This window comes from Empidonax traillii, unplaced genomic scaffold, assembly GCF_003031625.1.
Source record: "Empidonax traillii isolate 1590-97213 ecotype Southwest subspecies unplaced genomic scaffold, ASM303162v1 scaffold524:size468641, whole genome shotgun sequence".
In the NCBI taxonomy this organism is placed as follows: Eukaryota; Metazoa; Chordata; class Aves; order Passeriformes; family Tyrannidae; genus Empidonax; species Empidonax traillii.
In genome coordinates, this window is record NW_020955717.1 from 231,104 (window position 1) to 258,006 (window position 26,903).

General features: G+C 35.2%; 1 protein-coding gene across 15 annotated transcripts in view; it reads right to left on the bottom strand.

Annotated features, from left to right (window-relative positions):
• The window catches only part of CADPS2 (calcium dependent secretion activator 2), a 292,864-nt gene that overhangs the window by 67,406 nt on the left and 198,555 nt on the right, over positions 1 to 26,903 (bottom strand). For 8 of the 15 annotated variants that reach the window (XM_027896990.1, XM_027897000.1, XM_027896993.1 and 5 more), the window contains exons 13-17: positions 25,859 to 26,046; positions 13,827 to 13,928; positions 9,625 to 9,688; positions 7,473 to 7,596; positions 4,956 to 4,973 (exon numbers count right to left, since the gene is read on the bottom strand). In XM_027896990.1, coding sequence (XP_027752791.1) covers positions 4,956 to 4,973; positions 7,473 to 7,596; positions 9,625 to 9,688; positions 13,827 to 13,928; positions 25,859 to 26,046 — 496 coding nt within the window. The remainder of the gene's footprint in view (positions 1 to 4,955; positions 4,974 to 7,472; positions 7,597 to 9,624; positions 9,689 to 13,826; positions 13,929 to 25,858; positions 26,047 to 26,903) is intronic. The other 7 variants (XM_027897001.1, XM_027896994.1, XM_027896999.1 and 4 more) reach the window with 1 other exon arrangement.

Consider the following 26,903-nt stretch of genomic DNA (forward strand, 5'->3'; position numbering starts at 1 on the left):
AACTATGTGTTGGATAAAGAAGATGCTTCAAGTGAGAGGCAATAGGTCATGTTGAGAAAGAGCAAAGGAAAGTTTCTTGAGGGATTCCTTGAAGATTCATCTGTGCTTCCCTAATATTTTCCGGAATGACTTTAGAATAAATATTAGGAGTGCAATGATAATGTTGTAAAACATTGGTAATAGATAGCAGGGTCAAAATGCAGTAACAAGAATTGGAAAATTCCAAAGAATAGGAGAGAGAAACATATTAAAATACTTTAAAGAATTAAAGAAAAACATTAAACTACTTTAAGAAGGAGAGTGATACATTTTGACACATGAACAGCAAAAACATTTGCTACAAACTGGGAATATGTCAGCTGGAAATGATTAGGACTCTGAAGACTGGGTTGAATTAACTTTTCACAGAATGGCTGTGTGTCACAAGCACGATAACGACATCAGAAGACAAGTGTTCCTTGAATATACTAGATGAAGCATTTCTGGTATAACAGTACTGTTAGTACTGTGCACGGCATATCATGGGGATGACTCTGCACAGTTCTTGTCATAAATGTTCAAGAAGGTGGAATTCAAACTTTAAAAAGATAGACTGCTAAAATGATAAAAATAAAGAACTGGAGGCTAAAACTCTGAGACGAGGTGATGAAAGCCTAGGTTGCATGAGTATGATACTCTTGTAAAAAAATGCATCATAGAGCATGGAGGAACTGGAGATGATGAAATGCTAATGAAGGATGGAACTATCCCTTCCTCATTTGGGATACAGGACAAGGTTAGCATGCTAAAAATTGGGAACTAATTTTCATGTAAGGTGATACACGTATATATCAAACTGGACTTGAAATGATGCTCACGTGACTGAAGTAGGGGTTAGAAAAGGGGAAGCACAGTGATAAAGACAGACTCAGCCCTACTGTTAAAAGAGGATATAGGTACGTTTACAAGAGTATCAGAATGTGAACCTAACAATCCAGGAGTTCTTCAGCAAACTTCTGCTCCAAAACTGAAACCAAGGAAGTTTGCCCATATTCCCTTCTTTCCATTTAGTTGCACAACAGAGACTAAGAAGATGCTATGCCCCTGTGCAACTCATTCACTTTTGTTTGTTCAGTGAAATGAACATGCATGGAGAGCTTTAATCAAGTCCTCTCCAGGTACAATGACTCTCTCCACTTGCCTTCTCAGCTTCAATAATGTTTGTAGTGTTCTTCTTTTTTAAGTCAGACAGATCCTTCTGAGCCTTGAGGGAATTTACATACTCCCTTTCCTTTAGAAACTTACATGTAATGAATTTGTTAATGATCAATGTCTTTTAAATCCAGCAAACTGTTGAGTTGCTCCTGACCTTCTCTTGGATGGATTTAATAGTTATTCAGCCTTTGGCAGTCTGTCTGACAGAAACAAATATTAGGATGACAACTGTGATTTGTGTTTCAGCAACTGCACACCACACAGTAACTATATGCCCTGATTTTAATGGAATTTATTCCCATTCCTTTTATTCAAACAGTTTGGCAGAAGGAGCTCAGTATATTGAGTCACTACAGTATTTCAAAAATAATGAGTTAAAAGACAACTACCTAATAAGTCAAATCTTTACAATCTATCTATTACCTCAGAAATGAATATCTGTGGACAATAACAGTTCACTTTATAGCCATTTACCACTTTAATCCCTATCCCAGTCCTTTTGTATCTGTACAACAAGGTAATGCCCCTGTGCTCAAAAATGTATTTACGTGTACATTTCTGTCATTTCTCAGACAATAACAGAAGCAATAGCAGAGTTAGTTACTCCTCAGCTATTCAGACTTCAAATAAATTTAAATGGAAAAATAAATTTAATTTCTGAGAAGGAATAAACAAAGTATTTTAATACTGTGTGTGTTAATGGATGTGTGTAAAATATAAGTAAAAAATAAGAAATCTCTATAAGGAAGGCCATCTTTTTTGAAGGAGAGAGAAAAGAAGAGAGGGAAGCATGCAAATTTCCATAGGTTACTTCCATTGGAAGTATACAAAATGCATATAAAGAATGCTATTTGTCTCTGGCCTCAGAATTTAGAAAGTCCATTTATGTTCAACATTATCTATAGGAAGAATTAATGCAAGTTAAATACTGAATAAAACAGGAAAATTTGCCATTCAGAAAATGATCTAAAAAGTACTTTCAGATAGTAAAGTCTCAAAGGCAGTATATGTTGAAGTGATTTTCCCATATTGATGCTGTGATTCATATCCTTGACAAATTATAAACCCTTCCTGCAAACAACAAGGGCATTATATGAGAGTTCTTAGATATAGTTCAGAATTATAATAGTAGGTTTGCTGGTATTCTCCTCATAATAGCAATTATACTGACTGAGCATATTAGCTACTCCATGAGAATTTCAGCTGTACATGTAATAAGGAATGACATGCTGACTCCTGTAATTGCAAATGCAATTTTTGTTAGAAAAATCTGTTCTATATTCATAACAGTACAATGACAGGGCAGTGTTAAATAAAACGTCATCCTGACTTTAAACAAATATTGTTGATGGAAGAACTGCTTATACCACCATGTCGGCCATTAAGAACGTAACCACCGTCTTCGGGAAAACATTCAGAGTCTTGTTCAACTGAGACTGAAAACGAGAGCACTTGGGGAATAGAGCTAGGAACCTGGCAACCACACTGCTGAGAAAGGATTTTCTCAACAAAAAGAATTTGCATGTTCACCTCTGTATTACCTAACAAGGACACTCCTGCAATTCTTCTTATAGTAGCTAGTACACAAGCCAAAGGGTAAATAATAGTTACCAAGAAATAGTTCTTCCTCATTTTTCATGAAAATGCAACATATGTTATTAGGGCTAAGCATATTGTACATCAAGTTCATTACTGTAGGAGTCCAGCTAGTGACACCAACAGGAGCAGGATTTGGTCCTGTTAGCCAGGCTAAAACATAATTTTATTGGGATTCCCCTCAGTGGCTTTATCTTTTGCATCAGAGAAGTGGGTTCAATGGTACACAAATTTCTGGTGAACACAGTCTATTTACTCCTTTTAATACTTTTTTTCTGAGTTTCTGATTACTTTTTAGTTGTATTAAGAAACTAAATTATAGATACACCCTAAAACCCTCTAGCTTCACCTAACTCACACAGTGAATTTCCATTTACTCACTGTATGTGATAGCCTCTCATCCATTCTCTAATCTATTTATTTGCCAGGTCACTTAAGGGACAGCTTTGCTATCCTATTTTAAGAACATGGCAATGGTTTCTTTCAAAGCATGCATAAACCTAATGTAAAATGACTGAAATCAGGTATAGTTTTTTTTTCTTTTTGCTGTGCCTGTAACTATGTCATCTGTGCTTAATGGTCTAGGTTTGTGACATAAAGAGCCTGAGAAAAAATAATAAGGGTGTGGCTCAAGGAAGATTTGCACTAGAGGTGATACACATCATATAAAAGTGTACAGATGAGGTTTTAGAGTGCAAAGGTCAAAGGACACACTCTCTAAAATTACTTATTTCACAAATTAATTTCAACAAATTAATTTCTGAACTTCTAATTTTAATAAATATTTTCTTTATTACCTTCAGGTGTAAAAATAGCAACTGGAATTACTTGTTCTATCTAGTTTTAGGTATCTTACCTAGAAGGGAAACTGTCTTAGGGTATATTTGTATTTGATGGTGTGAGATAGGTCCTTTCACAGAGAAATTGTTGAAGGCCCCCCCCCCCAGCAGTCTGAATCCTCTGCTTAAGGAACCTCTCCCTGTTGATCAGAGGGAGTCAGCAGATTCCCTGTGCAGTCCTATCAACTCATCCTAACAGACTGTAGCAAGAATAACCCATACCACCAGTGCATTGTTATCTCTCTTTTTTTCAGAATTCCAAATAGATCTCTTCTCTTTACAGGGCATTTAAAGCTTTCAAACAAAAATCAGTGGAAGTTCTGGAAATCTGTGGAATTTTTTGAATCTTTAGTTATGAACATAGACTTTAAAAGAAGTAGTTTTAATAATCTGCTAGTATTTTTCAAGGTTCTCATTGCCAAGGAGCTCCTCTTTGAACTACATTTATGCAACTTTTATAGTCATCGCGCCAGTCTGTCTTTCCAGATGGAAAATTATTGTATCCTGAGCGTATTACCAGGTCAATGCCTCTTCCCATAACAGTGGTTGATATTATTTGTGAAACCCCACAAAGCATCATGATCAGTCTTCCTTCGGGTATGTGCATATGTCAGGTGAGAAAAAGCAGTATGCACATCTATTTCATAGTGTATATAGGCACAATTCCTCATACTTCTATGCAGCCAGTACCACTTAGTCACAAATACTACTTCAGTTGTGCTCTTTGCGTGATGACTTTTAAATATCGGGATAGAAGTACCTGAAAAACCCTTTTTTTACTACTGAAGAACATACACCATATTAGCTTCTATAAAATCAGGAACACAAAGAACTACCATCCTTGCAACATTCAGCTGTAACTAGAAAAATAAAAAATATCACTAAACAAAGCATATCAGTGAAATGTAAAACCAGCTTTACAAAATTAGTTCTCCTAGCAAGACCTTCATCAATAAATCCAGCAGTCCCATTATGAAATGATGACTATGAAATTACATTTCCCTAAATACACAAACTGATTTTCAATTTAACAGATAAACTTTCTGCCATCATTTAGTTATACCTCTTTCCCAGAAACTACAATTGCATCATATTTCAAAACAGAAAATTAGCTAAACTGCTGCTAAACATGTATATCATAGTTAAGTATCAGTGTAAATGAAGAATGCATGGATTATACTACAACAAAATTAATTTTAATGTTCACAAATATTCTGGTCAGTATCTTGGTATTGTAGAAATTAACAAAAATAATAAACAATAAAACGACAGACACAACACACTACATCTGTAATACATGCAGACATGCATACAAATAGTAATCACCTGAGTCCTTTGCTGTTGCTAAATGTAAAAAGAAAAAAAAGAAGAAAAACATCATTACAGAAATTAAACTAATTTAACTTAATTAGGGAAGAATAAATACCAGATAAGAAGGTAAAATCTTCTTAAAATCTTGAGTGCATCACTACAAGTGATGAATTTTGTCAGGTGAAGGAGAAATAGTGTATGTTTTTAAGTAGTATATTTGTATTTACTAGTCATATATATTCTTTATTTCAGTCTTAATTTATATTCAGAAATTTATTTCATTGACCCATGACACACTGAGCTTGCATCCATATTGTGTCTGGGAATTTAGAAACATAAATAATAGTAAAAGAATAAAAGAAAGTAAGAACATGAGAATATTATTTTCATTAGAACTTTCTTTTCATCTGCTTTTTAGGTACTTACAATTGGTCTATAGCTGACATTATCATGTAATAATTGCATTTTAATTGACTGATATGATGTTGTTCACTGAAGAAACATTCAAAGGAGAAAAATGTATGACAGCCACATTGTGAGAAATTCAGGAATATTATAAAGATAAGGACTAAATGCTTTCTGCATGCAATTTAAAGTTAGTATTTAATGCAAACACTAACATAAATTACTTTCAAGATAAGAATGTAACTTCAATGCACAGATACAATAATGCTAAACCCAAAGAAGCAGAATGGAACCTATTGCTGAAAGCTATTTGTATGGATAAAAATGTAGGATGCTTGTAATGGCCAGAGTATAGAAAGGGACCAGTAAAGGTCTCATCGCTACTGGAAACCAGTGCATTAAATTTTTTGATGTTATGATGCTGGAGCCCTTCACTTTCAAATAGCATTCTACTTCATTCTCAGAAAAGTACTTAACTTATTTCTCGTTATATATGCAATGATCTATTGCACTTTGAGTTTACAATCACATGAATGTAAAACTACTAAAAGAAATCTAGTTGTGTTCTAATCAAAAGGCAATAAATCCCAAAAGAAATTTGCAAGTCAAAATAAGGGTGACAGTTTCGTGTGCTATTCCCTTACTGCACTGTTAACAAACTAAAGTCCAAACTTTCCTACTTTCAGTGGAAGTCCCTCAGTTAAAAATCTTTGCAAAAGATGTATTTACATCACTGCAAAAACTTTTCCAAATAATTTTATTGTCAGTGAGTTTAGATATCTTTTGCAAGCTTCTGTCATATTGAAAAAAATGTTTCTATTTTTATACCCATTTTTTCAACAGGTTTGCAACACGACTTAAATAATGAACATTAAAAATTCCCTTTATGAATACAGAAAGATAAGAAATAATGAAAACAGTTATTTTTTGCTTTTCATTTGCCAGAATAGATTTATTATTCATCCTTTTTTCTTTAACACAACATGATATCATAATTAATTATGATAAACTGGTTACTAAGATGGTTTCATGTTGTTACTTCCATGATATAATACTGGTTGCTATAGTGATGAGATGGGTCTTTTGTTAATCACTTGTGAGATTGGTTAACTCATATTTTTCAGAGAACTTGAGCAGAAATGAAAAAAATGTTGGCTTTACAATATTGCTAAAGAGATGAGGCTTCTTCAGCTTGCTGCTATGCTAACTATTTCTTCTAGTGTGTTGCTAGAAATATATGCTCTTAAAATATGCATAAAATTTAGTATTTTTAATAAACAGAATTAATCCTTCAATATTTCCCTATAATTAACTTTATCTCCAAAAAGCAGTTATATAGATGCGCACACAGTTTTCTACTCCTGAATATATCTGTACAGGCATATCTGAGGCTTTTTTTGTTTTATGCAGAATAAGAGCTGTGTCTTAACAAGGCTATTATGATTTCCCTTTCGTTCTACATAAAGTTTAGAAATTGTAAAATGAAACCGTGTATCTTTGTCATTTTTTTTAGCAGAATTTTAGTTAATTTCATTATATACTGTCTAGAACATACCTAAATTCCAGAAAAACTTCTGATTACCTTCAAACCTAATATTTTGTCCCAGTAATTAATTTAGACAATCAGGGTGTAATTAAGATTTTAATAATCACAATATTATTATACATCTGACAACACAGCAGCAAAAATAATTAACATTTATCTATCTGTCTGCCTTATAAATACTTTAGAAAAGCATCTATACCCAGAGTTTTCAAATTTCAAAGTAGTAACACTGCTGTTAAGGAACAAATTTTCTGTCAGTAGTTTAATTACTAGAAATAGTTAGAGAATTAAAAAACAACCCATAAACAACCTCTTAGATTTATGAAAAAATCAAAAGTAAGAACAAAGGGCAACTTAAATTAGGAAGTTCTAGTCTTTCATTCAAACAGGGTCCCAGGAGGCATATTAAGGCAATGAATAGGAAAAAGCTCCACAGTTCACCAGCTGAGATTTTAATGAGACATTTCCCCTTGCTGTGGAAGGGGCTTATTCTGGAAAGGGAAAAGGCTGCTCTCGGAATATGTAGTTAATAGGCATTGTTGGTTTTTAGAGCCATTTTGGCAGTAGATTGCTGTACTAACCTTCTATTTTGGCATATTCTGTAAGTCGAGTGTAATTGATCAAGGCAGCTTTCTCCAGACATTTTCTAACCACTTTCTTCACCTCTTCTGCTGGTATGGGAGTGGCAATATCTTTCATTAAAACCTGTGTCAGACAATTATACCACTTGATTATAATCATTACCCAAACCCCATGAGAAAATGATAAGAGTATCCTAAAGTTACTACAGATCTGATAATGATTAAAGTCAGAAATCAAAAAGGAACTATTTCAGCTGGTGGAGCCAGATATTTATCTTTGAAGGTTTCTGTTCAACCCTGCTTTGACTGCCTATATAGTATTTATCCCTACTGTTTGGCACCTTGCAGCCTGCCAGTCAGTCTTAGTTTGGGTAATGTCAAGACCAGTATAACAACAGTATTCTGTGCATGGGCTGGATCATGGTTACCACCAAAGATGTGGTTGCAGAAATTTGCTTTATTCTCATCTGTGGAAATGCTTCCACCATTGCACAATCATGGACTCTTTAACAGGGTAAACTTATTCAAATTCAATATATCCTTGCTGTGAAAAAACTGTCATCTGTAGTAGATATGGAAAACATTGAACTTCTGGTGGAATATTTTATTATGGACAAGTAGAAGAACAGATCTTATAACGGTTTTCAAAACCTGGGAGTTGTTGTTACCTCACCTGTTGCAAGTGAGGTAAACTGAGAATCTATACCTCTTTATATGAATGCAACATTATATACTCTGGACTGCTATATATAAAAAAGAATATTGTTAAAAATTGACTTGATTTTTTCCTTTAATTCTATAATCCATTAAATTTCAACAGGTAGGTGTAAAAAACTCGACATTATGTTTTTATCACAATTTAAGGTAAATAATAAAATTTCAGGTAACTTACAACCTTTAAAAAATGCTTCTCTGGTGGATTCCCAGACAAGCTACACCCTTATACAATATATCTAAAAATTGTTGTTAGATGAGGGGAGCGCAAATATGGTCTGGGGAAGGACATGGTAGAAAAGAAACAGTTTCAGCAACAAAGAAGCTATTAGGAGGACATTGCGGCAAAGAAGACAGAACTGCCATACTTGCACACACATGTGGCTTATCTGTCTTAACTTGCCTCCTTGGGTTTTCAACACATGAATTTACACCGTACAAAACCTTTTATTCTGAATCTGATTTTTTTTTTTTTTCAAAATTTTCAAAGACAGGTAAAATAAAATGGTTCTTACCCATTCTGCATCCACAAATATAGGAATATACATTTATTTCCAGGCAATATTGACAGCAGTGTTGCTTGAGCACCAGCTAGAGTAGCATTGCCATTTGTAACAGTAGGAATGGCAAGAAGAAATGGGTGTTTCATATAGCACAAAGGAATCTGCACAGCACTACAATCACTGAGATTGTAAGCAAAAAAAATCATATATACTCAGACTGGCGGAGGTTTTCTAAGACAGAATCTCTATCCATGGAGTGTTCTGCAGTGCAGAATAACTAATATTCACCAGGACCAAACATCTCAGATTTTGGCAAAGCAACACAGCCTGGGATTTAAGCTTCTTTTGAATTCATATCTTCATCAGACTCCTGCTGATACAATTCCTCTGGAATCTCTGCTGGAATTTAAAGTCCTCTTTCCTCAGAGATGACTGAGATGCTTTTATCATTATGAGGTATTCCCCTTTCCAGTCAATACAAGAGGATTTTCTGGGCAGGAGTTTACATTTATAGTTGCCCATGTCAGATTCGCTTTTGCTTCTTAAATTGACTAAGATTATGCATTTATGGAATATTATTTGAATTATATAGAAGCTTTTTAATGTTACATACAAGTATAGACAACATCAGCAGCATAGGAGGCATTGAAAGCAGGAAAAGGGATCTGTTAGAGGTAATGCCATGTAAACATTAAATTAAACAGAAACGGAATCACTACAGTGGTTTGAAGTCCAGTAAATAAGCCTTACAGAAAGAAGCTGTAATTGCCTCTATGGAAGACACTGCAAAAGAAAAAAATGAACCTTCCAGACAGCAGTTAAAACCAGTGGTAAAATACCTGGGAAGACATGAGTCTGCTTTCAATAGTCTGAAGGCAAAAGAAAAGTGCAGGCTCAGCAGTCACGCAGAATATAAAATATGTCTTCAAACTTACCCTTTCAAGTAATGAAAGTGTGGCTTTTAAAGCTCCTTCAGGACGTCCAAAAGGGAAACAGTATCTTAAAAATTAAAAATATAGGAAAAAAAAAGAAAAAAAAGAAAGAAAAAAAATTATCAGAATTATAAAACCTGTGTTACAAAGTTACTTTGAGATGTAACTGTATAAAACTTGCATTAAATTATGTTAGTAGAAGACTCCCATACAAGAAATGCTAATAAAAGCAGAAAGGCTCTTCATTAGTCTACCATGGAGTATATACACAGTACAGCAGTATCAACCCATCAGCATCTCAGGCCTAAATACAGAAAAAAACACCAAAAGGCAAAAAGCATCACTTCCAATTTCTCAAATGGGAAGGACATTTAAAGGTCTCTGATGAGCTTAATTGTCATCTTTCCCATGTAGCCATAACTGTCATACTGCTATGAAGTAGCATTCTGTATATCAGACTTTGTTTCAATATTGGAACAAGACAAGTATAAAATGCCAGATATTTTAGTTTCTAGAGATACATGAAAGTATAAATGCTGGCAGATATTCCATATTTTTTCCTATTATATTTAAATACTGTGGAAAAACACTTTATGTTATCTTAAATTTTATCTGCTACAATTTAAACCACTTACAAATTCTGTAAATTAAAAAGTGATTGTATTCATAGCTTTGTTTTTTATTTTTGTTTATTGGATGATCCAATACAGCAGCTCAATGAGAGTACAATGCTCAGGCAACTGCAACCTCTCTTAATCCTGTCTATAAAATCTTGTTGGGATATCCCCAATTGAAAAAAGGATTTTTTTACTTTGCTGAGATTATTTTTTCTTAATATTACACAGTGAGAATGGTAGCCTCCTATTCTAATGTTTTTCACTACTCAAATCTTTTCTAATGATAAAAGGATTCAGATCAGTAAATTTTAGATCTATATTTTGGTCAGCCAAAATAAAGCCCTGTAAATGAGGTCAAAACAGGATTTCCTGCAGCGAGAATTCCACTATTTGTTTTTATCTCTGGAAATACTCGAGAGATAAAATTCACACAGCCAAGCAAGAGAGGTTAAAGTCCAAGACACTCATGACAGCTTTCTCAGAAATATTTTGTCTTCCACATTTGATGCCTGAGAGTCAGGCAGAGAACTGAAGTCTCAGTGGGCAGGTAAGGTGACAGAGAGGAAAGGTGTAAGAACCTGAAGAACTGGGAAATACTTCAGATGACAGCCACCAGCATGGGATGGGCTGACTCCATCTTAGTCATAATGAAGCCAGGCTGATAGCAACAAAAATGAAAACTGAAAAGGCCACAGGGGAGTGTTAAAATTGGAAGGTGTGGGTCAGTTGGCAGGCATGGAAGAGCATCATTTTCTAATGGGTGCAAACCTAGTGACTTAGGTGGACATAGCAAATGTTCAGTGCACCCCTGAAAAGGCAGAAAAAGACATACAATCTTCAGCTACACTGTCCATGACCAGCTGACCAGTTAATGAAATGCTAAGCAATGGAGAGAGGGCAAAGTTTAGAAAAATTCTGACATATTACATGAAAAAGAAAAAGTGTGCTGATGATCCTTGAAAGTCTGTATCACTGACCCACTAATTAGGATGATCAGGGTGATTAGGAAATGTCAAGTGAAATGACAGAACCTGCACATTCAACATTTTAACTCTTGAAATATGCACTTGACTGATATCTCCTTAGGACAAGATACAATGAAAATATTTTAGGACACATATTTGAACTGCTTCCTTGGACAGCTAATTTAAGATTCACAAGAAATGATATGATTACGGATTTCATCTCAAATGGGAAGAGGACTTGGTTGAGAGGTGCACAAGAGAAAAGGTGCTCTGTAGTAATGATCGTACGACAATACAATTTAATAGAGTAGCGAAAGAGAACAGGCCAAGAAAAGTCAGTATTGTGTACATTTAGTACATGTACATACAATTTCAAGAATGGGAACTATGAAAAAATGAAAAACGTGAAAAATGAAAGCAAACACCACAGAGGTGCAATCAAAAAAAGCAAGAAACCTATAAGCAGCCTGAGGGAAAATTCAAAAAAGTAGAAGCCCAAGTCAAACGCATGCCACAATTAAGAAATCAAAGTGCTGAAAATCAACCAACCAACCACTCCTCCCACCCCCCATCTGTGAATCCATGAGGAAGATGAAGAGGTTACTGTAGAGAATCTGGCATTTAAAAACTGTAAAACCTATCTGAACATGGAAGACATGAAAGTCTCTGAAATATTCTGAAATATTCTGATAAATGTAAACTGCATGGATGCTCCAAGTGACAGTAGAAAGGACAGTGGAATCAGGAAGCCAGCCTGGGAGATGGTGGGACTGTCTGATGATGAGGAATACAGGACATTCAAGAACAGTGAGGCCAAAATAGAGAAATTCAGTGCATAAATGTTTACTGCTGAATGTTTTTTTCAAAATATTCTGCACTTCACAGTTATCACAGAAATTTTGATAGACTGAAATATGGAGTTGTTTTAATAACATGTTTTCTTAAGAAAGGAATCTCACAGACAAGGTTATTCTTTGTTAATTGATAGCAGTGATCTTTTTGCATTTCCTGAGTCAAGGTTTTATTTAAAATACTATTTCCAATGCTTTATCAGGTTGTCCTATATTATGACTCTATATGCTTTATAAATTCAGGTTCTAGGGCACTATCTATTCTTTCTTCAGGTATTCTGCTGGTACCCTTGTTTAAGCGCAGACATTTCACCTAATTTTTTTTCATTTCTAACATTTGTTCACAGAAAGAAATAGTAATTGCTCTTCAGCTGACAGAGCACTGTTTGTCTGCACTGATTAAACAGGATTTTAAGGCAAACCTTAGAGTCCTCTGAAAGATGGGGGCATTTATCTTTGAATGACATATTTAATTGCTCTCAAGAAGTTTCTAATGATGTTTAAATTTGCTCAAAATCCACCAAGATTGAGGCAGAAAGATTCAGTGGTCACTGATGTAGCTCAAACTCACTGACATAACTCAAATGTGTATGCTGGAAGACATGATGGGGTTTTTTATTTGTTTCAACTCAAAAGATTATTTAGACATTATCATACATTTTGTAATTATTTTCATGCATGTGAGGGCTTGAATGTAGGAGGCAGTCTGTCCTATGCAGCTCTGTATCACTTCTCTTACAAGAGCTCTTTACTCCGATAGAAGGGAGGAAAAAGAAAATGTGTCAGAGAAGAATTTTTTAAGGAATGAAGGATCTTTTTTTTCCCCAAAAGGAACGCTCTCTGAGAAGAATTCTAACTCTCTTTAGTTTAATATAAAGTCCCAAGTGAAGACTGCTGTGCACTCTATGCTCAAAAAAATCCCCAATGACCTATGATGCCAGTGAATACTAGACATTTACCTTATAAAACCAGAGCGGCGTTCAACGAGCTCATAGCCAACCATGCCTAAAGAAAGCAGGCTGTTTCACACAGCACTATTTAACCATGGAACTGGTTGTCATAAGGCGACACAGAGACAAAAATTTCTACAAACACAGTCTAAAAAAGGATTAGATTGACAGAATAGTGGCAGATAGGTTGTCTTAGTGTGATAAACTAACAGGTTTGGTGCCCTACATGCCATTTCTATGCTAAGCTTCATAAACCACCAATTGCTACAAAATAGCAGGAAATCCAACGTTTGTTCTGCTTCTTGTAGTCCTTCCCTAAACATCTTTTACTGGTATTGACAGTCCTTAGTACGGCACTCTTCAGGGAGGATGATGGCCTGAGCTGATTTAGAAAAGATAAGTATATCATGAAACCAAGAAAATTACATTAGACAACAAAAAATTTTTATCTGCTATCTATCAAGGTTGTACTCTACTCATGATTTTTCTGATCCATAGTAAAGCAGAAATAGTTATGTCTCAGTCACTTTCATTCAGACAATTTTCTTTGTTAGAGTTACACAAAGTTTTAAAAGCATCAACAAAAACAAGGCATATATTCTTGCACAATCTTTTCTACCATAAAAAATACAACTCACATGATACACCAATTTTAAGTACAAACACTTGTGAAAATAAACTATTCCATATTAATCTATTGATAATTTCTTTGCAGTAGATTATTTTATATTTACTTTACTAGTTTAAGACCAAAATAGATCACCGTGAGAAAATTCTTCCAGAAAAAAATCTTAGCATTCATTGAATAAATTATACACTCACCTGAAATGGCTTATTTGGTTTTCTAAAAGGGAGGCAAGTCTGTCCTTAATTTCCTCAAACCTTTCTTTCTCTTCAATGGATACTGTTCCAATTCCATCTGGCCTGTAATATTAAATATTTAATAATTGTTGATATCTCTTCGTGTTGATTCCTCTTTGAACAATGATCTTTATTTCTAAAACTTTCATTTAACACACGTGCTAATGCATCTTCCCCCTTTCCCATTACTTTGAAGAATAAGCACTTACTTGTGAATATTGTTAAAGAGCAGACTGCAACTAGACAAAGAATTCAACTTTTGATCTGAACTTTTAAATTCAAGTTCTAAGTTTCTACCTGATTCCAATATGAACTCAAGGGAACATATACCAAATAGTTCCAAAAGGTAGACAATATCCTTTCCCAAGAAAATTAGTACTATTGGCATGGTAGAGAGGTCTACTAGAATCTTGTTAAATTTCAACTCCTTGAATCTTCCATATATTTTCCTGGAGGCACAACATGGCTGAAAATTATTCTAAAACAAACGTGGGAAGGAAATTATTGTTAGAAAAGCCATAGCAGGCAGCACTTAGGAAGCCCCCTGCACAGTGAGCATGGATTTTGATTCCTCATCCTATACTGACAAATAGCATCCCGTAATCAAGACTTCCACATAGGTACAGCATTAAAGATGCAACAAAAAAGTCTTAAAAAACAAAAGCCCTGGCATTTTTTCAAACATCAAATTTAAGTTCCAATAGTTAAAAATAAGTCCTGTGACATTTACGGTAAGCATACACTTAGTCTAAAGTCTTAGCCTAAAGATGTTATTAATGTATTTATATTAAAATTATGACAAAAGTAAAAAACTTTAAGTACACTGTCCCTCAAATGGTATTTTTGCCATACAGTCACAATTTCCCCATATACAGCACACTTTAAAAAGAAGTATTTGAAAACTTTCTGTTATTACTCTCTTAACTTTCGGCTGCAGGGTAACAAATCAGCTACTGCTTCTCACCTGAGTTTCTGAGCCTGACACTAGGAATGGATTTGGCCTGTATCTTCTCCAGAGCCTCCAAAACTATCTCAATGTTTCTAGAACTGATAAAACTGTAGTAAAATGACATGAAGAAAGGCAACATTTTGTGAATCTTTCAAGCATCATTCTGGGATTCTATTAATATCTTTTTCCTAAATGGTTATTTTAACTTTCTGCACTATAATTAAATCTGGGAGGGATGAGTTGCTACCTGGTCATGACATAAACAATTCTTTCACCCTTTAAATTCCTTAAATTTGTGACCTGTCAAGTCAAGGTGGACAGAATGCCTGAACACCTCAAATTATTTTGAAGACAACAATAAAAAATCAGATATGGTGGGGATAGGAGTAACCAGGCACATCAATATACCATTGTATAAATTTGATGTGAAAGAGCAAATAACTTATCTTTTCTCTTTTGATGGATGCCAGGATACTTTACCTCAGCCTTCTGACAGATGGAATGAGCTCAAATTTAAGTAAATTGCACTGTCTGATTTTATTGTCAGGAGAGATAGCACTCTGGAGTGATAAAGCAAATAGTTCTGTCATATTAAGTCTCACTGAGGCATGTCATATATATATCAGAAAAGACCTAGGGCTTCAGATAACAGTAAGTGAAAAAGGTGAGCCAGTAGGATGTCATATCTGTCAACCTGCACTAAGGCTAGGATCACTACATACCAGGGACCTGTCACTTCACTGAGTTTGTTGTCGTAAAACCTTGCTGACAACAACTAAAATTTTCAAAACTGCTAAATATATTTTCAGTGGATGTTTGCATAGAAGCAGATGTCCCAGAAGAAAAGAAGTAGACAAAAAGGTGTTAGAAAACTGTACCATCTATAGTACTGAAAAATTCATTTCTTGAAAATGTGCTTTTAGAAAATAGCATGAATTCTGAATCATAACTTTGTTTCTTCTTGTTGCAAGCTTATTGCAACAAGAACAATACAAAAATGCATTTTTGCAACAAAATTCTGAGATATATTGTGGTGGTGATAATTTTTTCAACATTTAGGAATATCTATCTACTACTGATAAAAAAAGAATCCAGGCAAAAAAAATGTATCTGACTCTGAGATGAGCTGAAATAGAAAAAATAGATAAGTAGTTTAAAAATTCTCATTAACTTAAAATTCTTTTTTCTTTATTTACTTTGAAGACGGAATAAAATAAATAACAGTGATTTGAGCTGGTTATTTTTATTTAGGAATTACTGTGTCTGACAAAAAAATCAGACTCAAGCAGTCATTTGGTTTGCAAAACTTTAGGTCATGCATAAACTATGCAAGAACTATTTTGCAACTAAAAGCAACAACAAATGTGTCTTTCCTACTATCCCAAATGTTATGGATACTGGCTTGGACTTGATTTTTTCCAATTCAAAACCAATGTTAAGCTTTCTTATTGCAGCCTGGGACCTCTCTTACAAGAACTTGGTCAAGAAAAGTGATGTATAGTCTTAAGAAGCATTTTCATTTTAACATGATCTTCTCAAGAAGGTAGAGTGGATTTTCCTTTCCTCCACACTTTTTCCTCCTTGTTGTTCACAACTATTTTTTAGGATTAGAGAACTAGGTGAAACAGTGAACACTCAATACCTGAGTAGCCTTCTCTCTCTCTCATTTATATTAGTTTTCCATTTTTTGTGAAGTCTGTCAATTGGATTTGGATTGGCCTGTGTTGTCTACTTAGATCACAGTCTAACTGGAACAGATATAATGTTATCTCTGGTCACAAGTCAAATTTTTTAATTTGCTCAGACTTAAATATCAAAATTGAAATAAATACCTCATGAACTAGAGCTAGTAAATTCAAGTGGAAAATAGTTGTCTGACCATAAGCCACTTAAATAATAAACCAAAAGTAAAGGTTGACCAAAATGTTAAAGCAAATTTGTACTGTGAAAATCTTTCAAGATTGTTGGTCTGATGGCAATTACTCTAGAGAAGCTGATTGATTTAGTGGTGGATTTTGGTTTTCCTTTTGGAACTGACAGTTTTTCCTCATTTGATATAATCCTTTAAGGTTTGGAGTACACTCTAGAATTATTTTGCTATATACAGGTGTTAAAACCTACAATAATTTGCAGACGTTACTTTATGCATAGCATGATTAAGATTCTTTTGAATACCTATGGCATGTGAGATTGTATTTCAGTTCCAACAGGAATCACATAGGATGGACACTGGGTTGACTGTAGATTGTTTCTAGCCCTCAACTTTGGAAACAGCTTCTCCTAGTGGCCTCTCAGAGAGAGAATTGTTACTTTAAACAAGATTACTTTGTTGAGACAGCCTTGGAAACATTAACTGAACATGGCTGACTTTTGTCCTCTGGAACATCGTTGATATTGGTACTTTTTTGCAATTTTATATATTTAAAAATGTTGGAAGGTTTTTCAATGAGCTTTCCTCATTAAACACATAAACCATCACTTTGGTCTGTCATGAGGAGAGTAACTCACAGATTGATATTCTAACATACACACTCAGATAAGAACAGTAAAGCTGACAAAAAAAAATTTTCCAAATATAAGAAATCATGATGAAAAATAAAAGAAAATAAATAGAATAAAACAAAATAAAAGAAAAATACTTCAGCCAAGGTCTTACTTCAAGACATTTCTGTAATAAAATACATTGCAAGGGCATGGGGAAAACAAAACCAACCTTAATGGCATCTTATCTCCTAGAAACAAACTGTTTTAGAAGACTTCAGTGGTTTCTAAGAGTGCTTGTTTTTAAATTCAGCAGGATGCACAATCAAACGAAAGAACAGTGACAAATTTCAAATCAGCAAGACAAAAGTTTGGTTGCTTCTTTCGTAGTAAACAAAGATTTAATTGTTTAGAATTTTGATGTAGAATTTGTATTATCTATTTATCTTCAATATTCAAGGACTTTATTATGCAAATTTTCCTTTAAAATTAAACTGTATTAATTAAGGCTTTTGCAGAGTCCACAGTTTATGTCAGAGAAATCTAAGAGCAAGGACTTAGACTCTCAGCTTAGAAGCAGGCAGAGCAGAAGTCTTTTTATTAACAGAAAATGAAGAGAGCACCTTATCATATGGCATTTAAACACAGCTTTAAGCAGCAGACACTTGAAGACCAAGCATTTTGTTGTTTATATTTACTATTCTTCAAACATTCTGACCAAAAAATGGCACAATAGAGCCTTCTGCTGTATGCATTTCTCAGGCTGCTCCTACATCTGCTTACAGGTCATACCCTTTTTTCACAACTGAATAAAAAAGACCAATTTTGAAGGCCACTAAAACAGATTACAGTGATAAATAGGGTTAATTTTAATGATATTTTACGCGGTTATATTTAGGTAAGATTCATTAATACCCTTCTACTGATAAGCAATGCATGTGCTAATATATCATTTTACCCAATCTATAAGGGTATGTACAGGCAGTAATCAGATAAAACTAATGACAAAACATTGTATAATTTTTAGGAAAAGTAAGAGTAATAGCATTAGCTGTTCTTTCACAGCCTAAGATGGCAAGTACTACCTTAAAGGCACAGAACTGTGTTCTGTTACTCCTTACTAATATGTGAATGATGTTTAATTTCCTATTGACATTTTTTATGAGGCTTTGCAACAGCAGATTTGTTCTGATATGTTGAAAAATGTGCTTCTGTTCATATTGCAGGGAGGACACATTTTATTATTACATTATTATTGCTAGGAACACTTTCCAACACAGGACCATGGCCTTCCTTTAACCAAAAGGGAAGACAACAAGGCTTCACTTAATACCTGCAACTGTGAAGGGTGAAGGGTTTTGTTTCTAGCTTTGGACACAAGAGAACCCTACTGCTAACTTTCTTGTGGCTACTTAGAAGAGTAATATATGAAAAGCTGTGTTACTAATTGAACAACATTCATTAAAAAAACCCCTTAAATTAAACTAGTTATTCAAAATGCAACTATTTAGAGGTGTCTCACATCAGAGGCTTGGGGGTGTGATGCTTATAAGTGAACCACATAAAAAGGGGAATACAGATTAAACTAAAGGTTTACCTTCCTCAGTGCTCCACACACCTTGGAAACAATTAGCTTCCAAAAATGAAGGATAAACTGGCTGATGCAAGATGCTTGGCACAGGGCAGTACATAAAACTGAAAGACCTAGTGAAAAATGTCTATTCTCAGCATTGCCCAACAGGCCTCAGAAAAAGGGAAGATTACGTTCAGTTGAAGAGGAGGGATATAAATATCCAAGGATCAAGTAGTTTTTCCAGTTTTGAGGGAATACTGCTTCCCATTTAGAAGCACAAACTCACAGAGCATATCAATCCTAAAAGGTATATTTTCTCATTCCATTGTTCTGGGGAAATAGTGACTGATAAATGCATTCTGAATAAAAACATGGGTTTGAGTATGAGAAATCCACTCTCGCCATTTCCATAACAGAACATTGATAGAAAACTGAGACAAACTACAAAATCAAAAGACTCTTGTTAAGTCTCTGGATGCTGTATCAAAACCAGAAGAGAATGGTAGACTGATGTAGTATAACTTCTGATGTAACACATTTCCTTAAAGATCCACAGGGATCTCAGCCTTCTTCCTTCAGCTTTTGAACAGCCTTGGAACAGACCTAAGATTAAAGCAGACAACCCCACTGCCAATAAAAAAAACTGAAAGAAGACCTTGCACCTGCTATCATTACAACATAGACACGTATGGTTGAGAGTGAATAAGAAGCACAACAGAAAAGGAAGCATTTTCAACTCCTTAAAATTAAAATGTTCCACAAAATCCTGTTAGCAATGGTTTCTCGAGAAAACCATCTATTAATAAGTCTACACGATAGTCAAACATTTTATATATAAAATTATATGTATAAAAACATATACATTTTTGGGAAGAGATCATCTACACTTCTGGGAAGAGAAAAACCGGAAAAAATCTCTCATGCCAGATGGTGACCTTGTGCAGATAAATGGTGACATTACTGACTTAAGTTCTGGAACTTTAGATTAAGTCTTATTACATATTGTTTATGAAAGATAAAAATGAAGGAGAAACCATCAAGATACAGACAACCTTACTTTAGAGTTAAGTTAGTTAGAGGACAAGGAAATATCTCTTCAGAAGTTCCAGAAAGAAATATTAGAAGAGCTAGAGCAAAATAATGATACTATTTTATTTTACAAAGTTTCTTGTCCCAGATTTAAAAGGGGTGATTCCTCTGAACATTCTTCTATCACTTGACACAAAGTGTAAAGTGGCAATCAATGGTTCTTATCACAAAACATTGAAAAATGAAAAGAAATATATGAATGCATAGCACTCTCCAAAGTTTCCATAGTTCCATTTCTCTTATATGTTCCTTTATTCCACTTTAGGATATTTCCTCCAAGCATAGCAGAAGCAAGAAGCCCATCAGAGAGTCTATGCAGCCAAATAATGGCAATGATCTAAAAGTAGCTCTCAGAGAGGGCAAGGCCATGACACAGATAGGAAATGAATGTTTTGTAGTATTATGAAGGAAATTATTATGAAGAAGACTTCTGTGCTGGAACTCTTCTTTGTTCATAGCAAAAAAATTCTTAATTTTCAGCACAGAATCTGTTAAAAATTAAAGCAAGTAAAATAACTCTTATAGAACAAATTAGAAAAACAGGCAGCAGTGAGTTGACAGGACCACTTGGCAACCTGAATTACCTATGGTTATGGGAAAGTTCTCACCGAGAACTGTCATCCTCCCAAGGTATCGGAATGGGAGAACATGAGCTCAATTTAAAAAACAGAAAAAGTCTCCAGGGAAGGTAGGGGGAACTACAGGCCAGGAAGTTTTACATACATCCCCAAAAATTAAAGGAACTGTATTATAAGGAACTATAATATCCTTTTATCTAAGGATAAAAGTAAAGAAAAATGGGTTAATATTACCTATTGTGAAGTCTGAATGGCTTTGGAGCCATAAGACAGAGAAATCTTACCTTCTGATCTTGAAGTTCTCTAAAGGGATCAAAACAGGTGGGTAAGTGTGACCTGACTCATATGAGGTACCTGGATTTCCAAAGCTCTTTTGTCAGAGTCCCTAATCAAAAGCTTTTAATGGCAATTAAGCAGCCAATAACTAAAAGTCCTTACATTTAAAATTGCAGTGGTGAGTACATACTGAGAAGGTATGTTACCAGCAGAGTTCTGCAGAGATCTGTACTGAGACCTGTGCTATTTTACATTATTCACAAATGACCTGGCTAAAAGCTAAGAATTGAGGTGATAGCAAATGTTATTGTAATGATAATTATATTGTATATGTGGAATTCCAGAAAGACCTCATGAAATCAGGTAGTAATAAAACAGCAAACAGTAACACAGATAAATATAAGGAAAAAATCAGTTGTTACTCAGAATGAAGATCTTGGTGTCATGATGGACAATTCCATGAAACTGTCCTGTTCAGTAGCAGTCAAAAAAGCCAGTCAGCATCTTTTGAAATCACCAGAAAAGAATAAGGAACTTGCAAAAAACATCCATCCAGTGTAATCATTGCATTGTTCACCCATATTTGTTAAATCTTAAATAGCAAAGTGATGACAGAACAGGATTATCCTTTTTTCTCCTTTGTCTCTCTAATAGCAACAGAGTGTGAAATGAGATGTGTAGGAGTCAAGTTCAAAGCAAGAGTTCTTCAAGCAAGAGGAGGCTGAGTTGTAGAATTTGCTGCCAAAGGTGTTGAGGGTGAAAAGGACTTACATAGGTTCAGGGGTGCAATGGACAAGTATCTGAAACAAAGGTTCACTCCAGATTATCAAACAGGCAAATTCTGAGCTGCAAAGAGTTGGGAGGCTGAAACAGGAAATATTGCATATGCTTACCCTTCTTTTACTCCAAGTAGGTCAATGCTGGAGACGGATGACTAACTGGCTTAGAATAATTCTAGATTCAATAAGACTGTTCTTCTATAGAAACACACACGTGCTGAAGGTTTTACATGAGAGACAGAAACTATTTCTCTTTGGTTATATACTGATTCTTGTAGTATTACTTTCACATTCACTTCTCATATTGGAACTTCTAGTAAATCAGATATCTTTCTGAATAGGAAAAGGTATAACCAGGGAATACTGCTTGAATTTTGAATTTTTCAATTCAGTCTGTAACTCAGCAGGTGGAAAGAAGTCACTTTGCACTTCATGTGATACCCACCAGCATTCATTTCAGACAAGAGGGACTGAATAGAAGTCACAGCATGAAAAGTAGACAAGAGTGAACATGATGGGGAAGAAAACAATAGCTCCTACCTGGACTGTTTAGACTTAAATGTCAGCATTCAGGAATATCCTATAGTTCCTTGTTCTGCCCATTTCACTTTCACCAGCAATACACAAGTGTATGCATAACAGCATTGCAAAAAGTATACTTGTGAACTAATAACTTGGAGGAAGACCATATAGTGGAACATTTCAAAAGAAAAACATTGTGATGAAAAGCCAAAGGAGATGCTTTTGTGTAAAGCTACATAAAATCAGAAGTACAGCCAAAGAAAGATGATTTTATTTACTGGATGAAATGAAAATACTTGATTCAGAAACAAGGATTTGTTTTTGTTTAAACACAGCAAGGATATTCTTTTAATAAAATATTTTCCTTTTTGGCTATTTAGGAAGAGAAAATCTTAAAAATATTATCCAAAAAAATTAGAAATGCCTTTTCTGCATAAGCATTTTGTTAGCCCAGTTATAATGGGTTAACTTTTTCAGCAGGAAAGGCACAAATAAGGCCTGAATTTCTCATTCTAGGACTCAGCACATTGTCTTCAAACCTGACTAAATGTTTCTGTTCCCAAAACAATAACATGGGCAAAAGACATACCAATCACCTGTACGCCTGCTAAATCTAGAGTTGGTACCTGGATCTTCAATTCAGGAAGCTGTTAGGGACTGTTTTGTCTGGTCTTGAGATCAGGAACAAGGTTGGCTGCATACAGCCTACACCAGAGCTCAGTTCAGGTCTCCTCTGTGCTCCGCAATGTCCCTGAAGCTCCAGGACAGTAATTTACTTTTACATGTTTATTCCAGGTGTTTTGAAATAAACCCATGGTTCTGATGTTACAGCCTGCAAGAGCAGTACAGCCTGCACCATGAAAACAGAGGTTATGTTTCAAGTCCTAGGATGCAGCAAAAGAGCATAGGGGATACCTTAAGGATCAAAAACATGCCAGAAGAGTTTTGGAAACATGAAGGGTGGAAAGAGCCAAAGCTGATTCAGCCTTGTTCATAATGTTTACTGGGAGCAGTACTCTGTACATGCAATCCCACAACGGTGACAGTTTCTATGACTAAGAGACAGTTGGGATCCATTGTATGAAAATGCTTCCTCACCAGTTTTAAGAAATCAGATACAGTCACTGGTGTGCTAACCATATGTCCTGTCAAGGCTCTGGTATATTTTGTGGATTTGTTTTGATTTGTGCTTGAGTTTCTCCTCACCAGACTACCAGAACTGAAGGTGAGTGGCACCTGTATCTGATCGTTTGACTGATGTCACTAGATTGCCTACTATTTTAAAATTCATACCTAAAAGAAATGGACAATATGAACTACAGATACAGCTGCATTTCTATGTGCTCCTCCATCACCTGACTTCAAGATCAATTTTGATGATCTTTCTCAGGCTAGTAGAGGGTCTAAGATCCCTCTGTGAAGCAAAGATGACATATAAATTAAATATACGGTGCCCAGAGTATAAAGCTCTTTGTTCTGTGGTCTTTCTAATTCCCAGCCCGAGTTATAAAACTAAGATGTTTAACGCGAGGGACCAGCCTAGAACTTTGGCCTGTCATGCATTGTCTGTGAAATCCTTTTTTCTCTTTTACTATTTCTTAGTGCTGTGGTAGATGAATGAGTGGATATATTATGTGCCTGTATATGTGTGTCTGTCATTCTCAGTGAGTGTCTGCTTCTGTCCTTGACTTACTTTTCTTCTTTCTTCATGTTTCTTTTTATTTCCTTTTTACAATATCTCAGTTCTAGTCAGACCCTCTCTGTTCAACACTTCTTTTATTCCTAAAACACTCATAATGCTATTCAGAGAATATCTGTACAGTAGGAATAGACAGAATACAGAGTGTTTACCACTGTGTAAATGATGTGCTCCCTGAGATATTTTCATGCACTGCGCGCACTGTTGTCCTTCACTCAAATTATGAAATAAAAAGAAATGTATCTACTTTTCTTTTGAATTCTTGAAATAAGTTTGAGCAATTATCACTGTATTTTGTCTTCTTAGGTTGAAACCAGTAATAAAAAGGCGAGAAACAACAAAGACTTAGACTCAATAGAAAATACGAATGTGTCAGGTTCTTCAGGAACTGACAAAGAAGCATGCTTTTACAGAGAATAGGTTACCCAGTAAAAGCCAGAAATCTCCTAACTTACCAGTATGAATATTAAGATCCTTGACAGTATTTCAAGCACATTCAAAACCATTTCAATTTTGGATATTATTATCAAGGATTACATATTGTCAATTTACCACTATGAAATCACTCAGGTCACAAAAGCCCAGCTCCAGATGAGGCTTTCTCTGAGCCAATGAAGGGAACAATATAATTCCTAAGGATTGCCCCTTCTTCTCTGGCTTCTATACAAGTAAAACGGTGTCTGTGGCTGACTGGTTGAAAATTAACATAAGCATACATCTTGAGAAGAAAATATCTCCCTTTTCCAATTCCCACCAAGATACAGTTTTGGGGATTTACTGACAGCATCACAGTAATTGCATTTTGGGACTGTGAGGTTTACCTCTAGTGGCAGGATTCGATCAGTTGAGAGGATCTACTGGGTTTTCCCTTGCTATTTTCGAACTTTTTAAACATATCTTGTAAGTAGTCTACAAATCTAGCGCACGGAATGAGTATAAATGCATATTCTCCCATAATTTGATAGATTGCCTGCCCCACTCCCCACTCTAATACAAGAAAGATGTGGATAAACTGCAGCAAGTTCAGTGAATGGCCACTGTGATAGTCAGAGACCAGAGGGGAGGCTTTGAGGGGAGGCTGAGGGAGTTGGGATTGTTCAGCCTGGAGAACAGGAGGTGTCTAGGGGGACCAAATGACAGCACCCCAGGTATACGGGGAGGTAGACCAGAGACAACTGATATAATTACACAGAAATTAGACAGGTTCAAATTGGGTGAAGACCTGACTGGATAAAGCCCTGATCAATCTGGTCTGACCTCATAACTGATCCTGCTTCAACAGATGGTTTGCTTAGACACCTCCTGTGGTCCCTTCCAACCTGAGCTATCCAATGATCCCATCTGCAATACCCATTGTTCAACAGCAGAGATAGTTCTCTCATAGTTTGGAATAAGAAATAGATGAAACAAAGCTTCTTTTAGAGAATGTGTTTAGCATAGCAAAGTAACAACTTAATTTCTTCTAAGTCTTTCACTTGCAAGTGGAATGAAGTCATCATCCCAAGAGAACCGCTGTGATCACAAGCTCCTGAAGCAGTCTACCTGTCCAGTGAAGTGTCATATCTTTTCCTGTTTGGGGGTCACACCAAATTCCCAATATGTTATTTCACCCTGTGGTAGCACAGCCAGAAGAACTCAGTATAGTATGATTAAGTGCCAAGCTACAGACTGCAGAAAAAAAGACAGAATTTCCCTTAAACTGCAAAATTGTTCAAAAAGTTCACTGACAATACCATTTAATAACACAACATAAGTGCAGAATGAAGAAGACTATCCTTTCAACAGGATGATATCCTTTAGCCTTGAATCAGCCTGTACCTATACAATGCTCAGAAAACAAACTGCCTTAAGACAGTACACACTGAAAGGAGACTTTTTTTTTTTTAACAGTAATCTGTACAGAGCCTTCAATACCCCTGAAGAAACTTCCATGACTGATTTCTGAAGTGTGCTACCCCTCTACCTGGTGAATATAGGAGCCTACACATACTTTTACTCAGACTCCACATTTAAAGACTCTGAGTTTAAAAATATATCATTAAATTACCTGTTACCATGAACATGAGAAGCACAAAATGCAAAACTGTAGTGGAGCAAGGTTGGATCAATGACAGAACCATTTTCTGAATATTCAATCAATTCATCAAGGTAGCAAAGATGGCGGTGGCAGCCTCTCACTCCGTAGCGAGCACAGTATTCATCTAATACGAAGACTTGACCTGGGCTAAACCAGCCCTGAAAAAGAAAGGCAAAAATACCCCACAACATTTTGAGATTTCTGTTCCCACTCTCAGCTTTTAAAACACATAATGGAAGCATACATTTTTATGTCCATTACATAAACTTTTTATACTAGAATGATTTATATCTGACTAATGCTGATGGCACTGGAAGAACTTAGATCCAACAATAGCCCTCTTACTGAAAGGAAACTATCTGCAGTTCTGAGTAACCACTATTATGAAATATATAGCTTACAAAAAACACACGAATACATTCAAAGTCTGGTATGGATTAAATCATATAAAAACCTAATATAAAATAAATTAACACTTTGAAATAATTAATTTTGTTAAAGTAATCACTTTTAAGCTACAAGTGAATATTTGGGTAATACTGTGTGACATTACATGTCCCTTATGTGGACATTAAAAGACAGTTACTGGATGGTCATTTCTCTGTGGCTGCAGCTTTAAGGTTCCTTACGTAATATGCATGCACTTTTAATAACTTTTAAACAATTTTTTTTAGTAAAGAGATACAAAGCTAGGCAGTGTTTTTGAAAGCCACCTGAGTAAATCGAGTAGGATTTGACCTTAAATAATAATTATTCTCAGATACACTGAGGGCTTTCTTGGGCAGAGTCTTGATGAGACCAGAATGGCATAACCCAGACACAGATATGAACAAAGTACAGACTCTGTAACACAAAAACAGTTCTTGAGTGAATTCAGAGTGTAAAACATATAATTGTTCTTGATGCATAAATACGCTAAAAAAAAAGCACAGTGAGCTTCTAAAAAGTAGCACAGAGAAAATCATAAACCTTGGGAAAATACAACTATTGCACAGCTGTTCTAAATAAGCCTTTT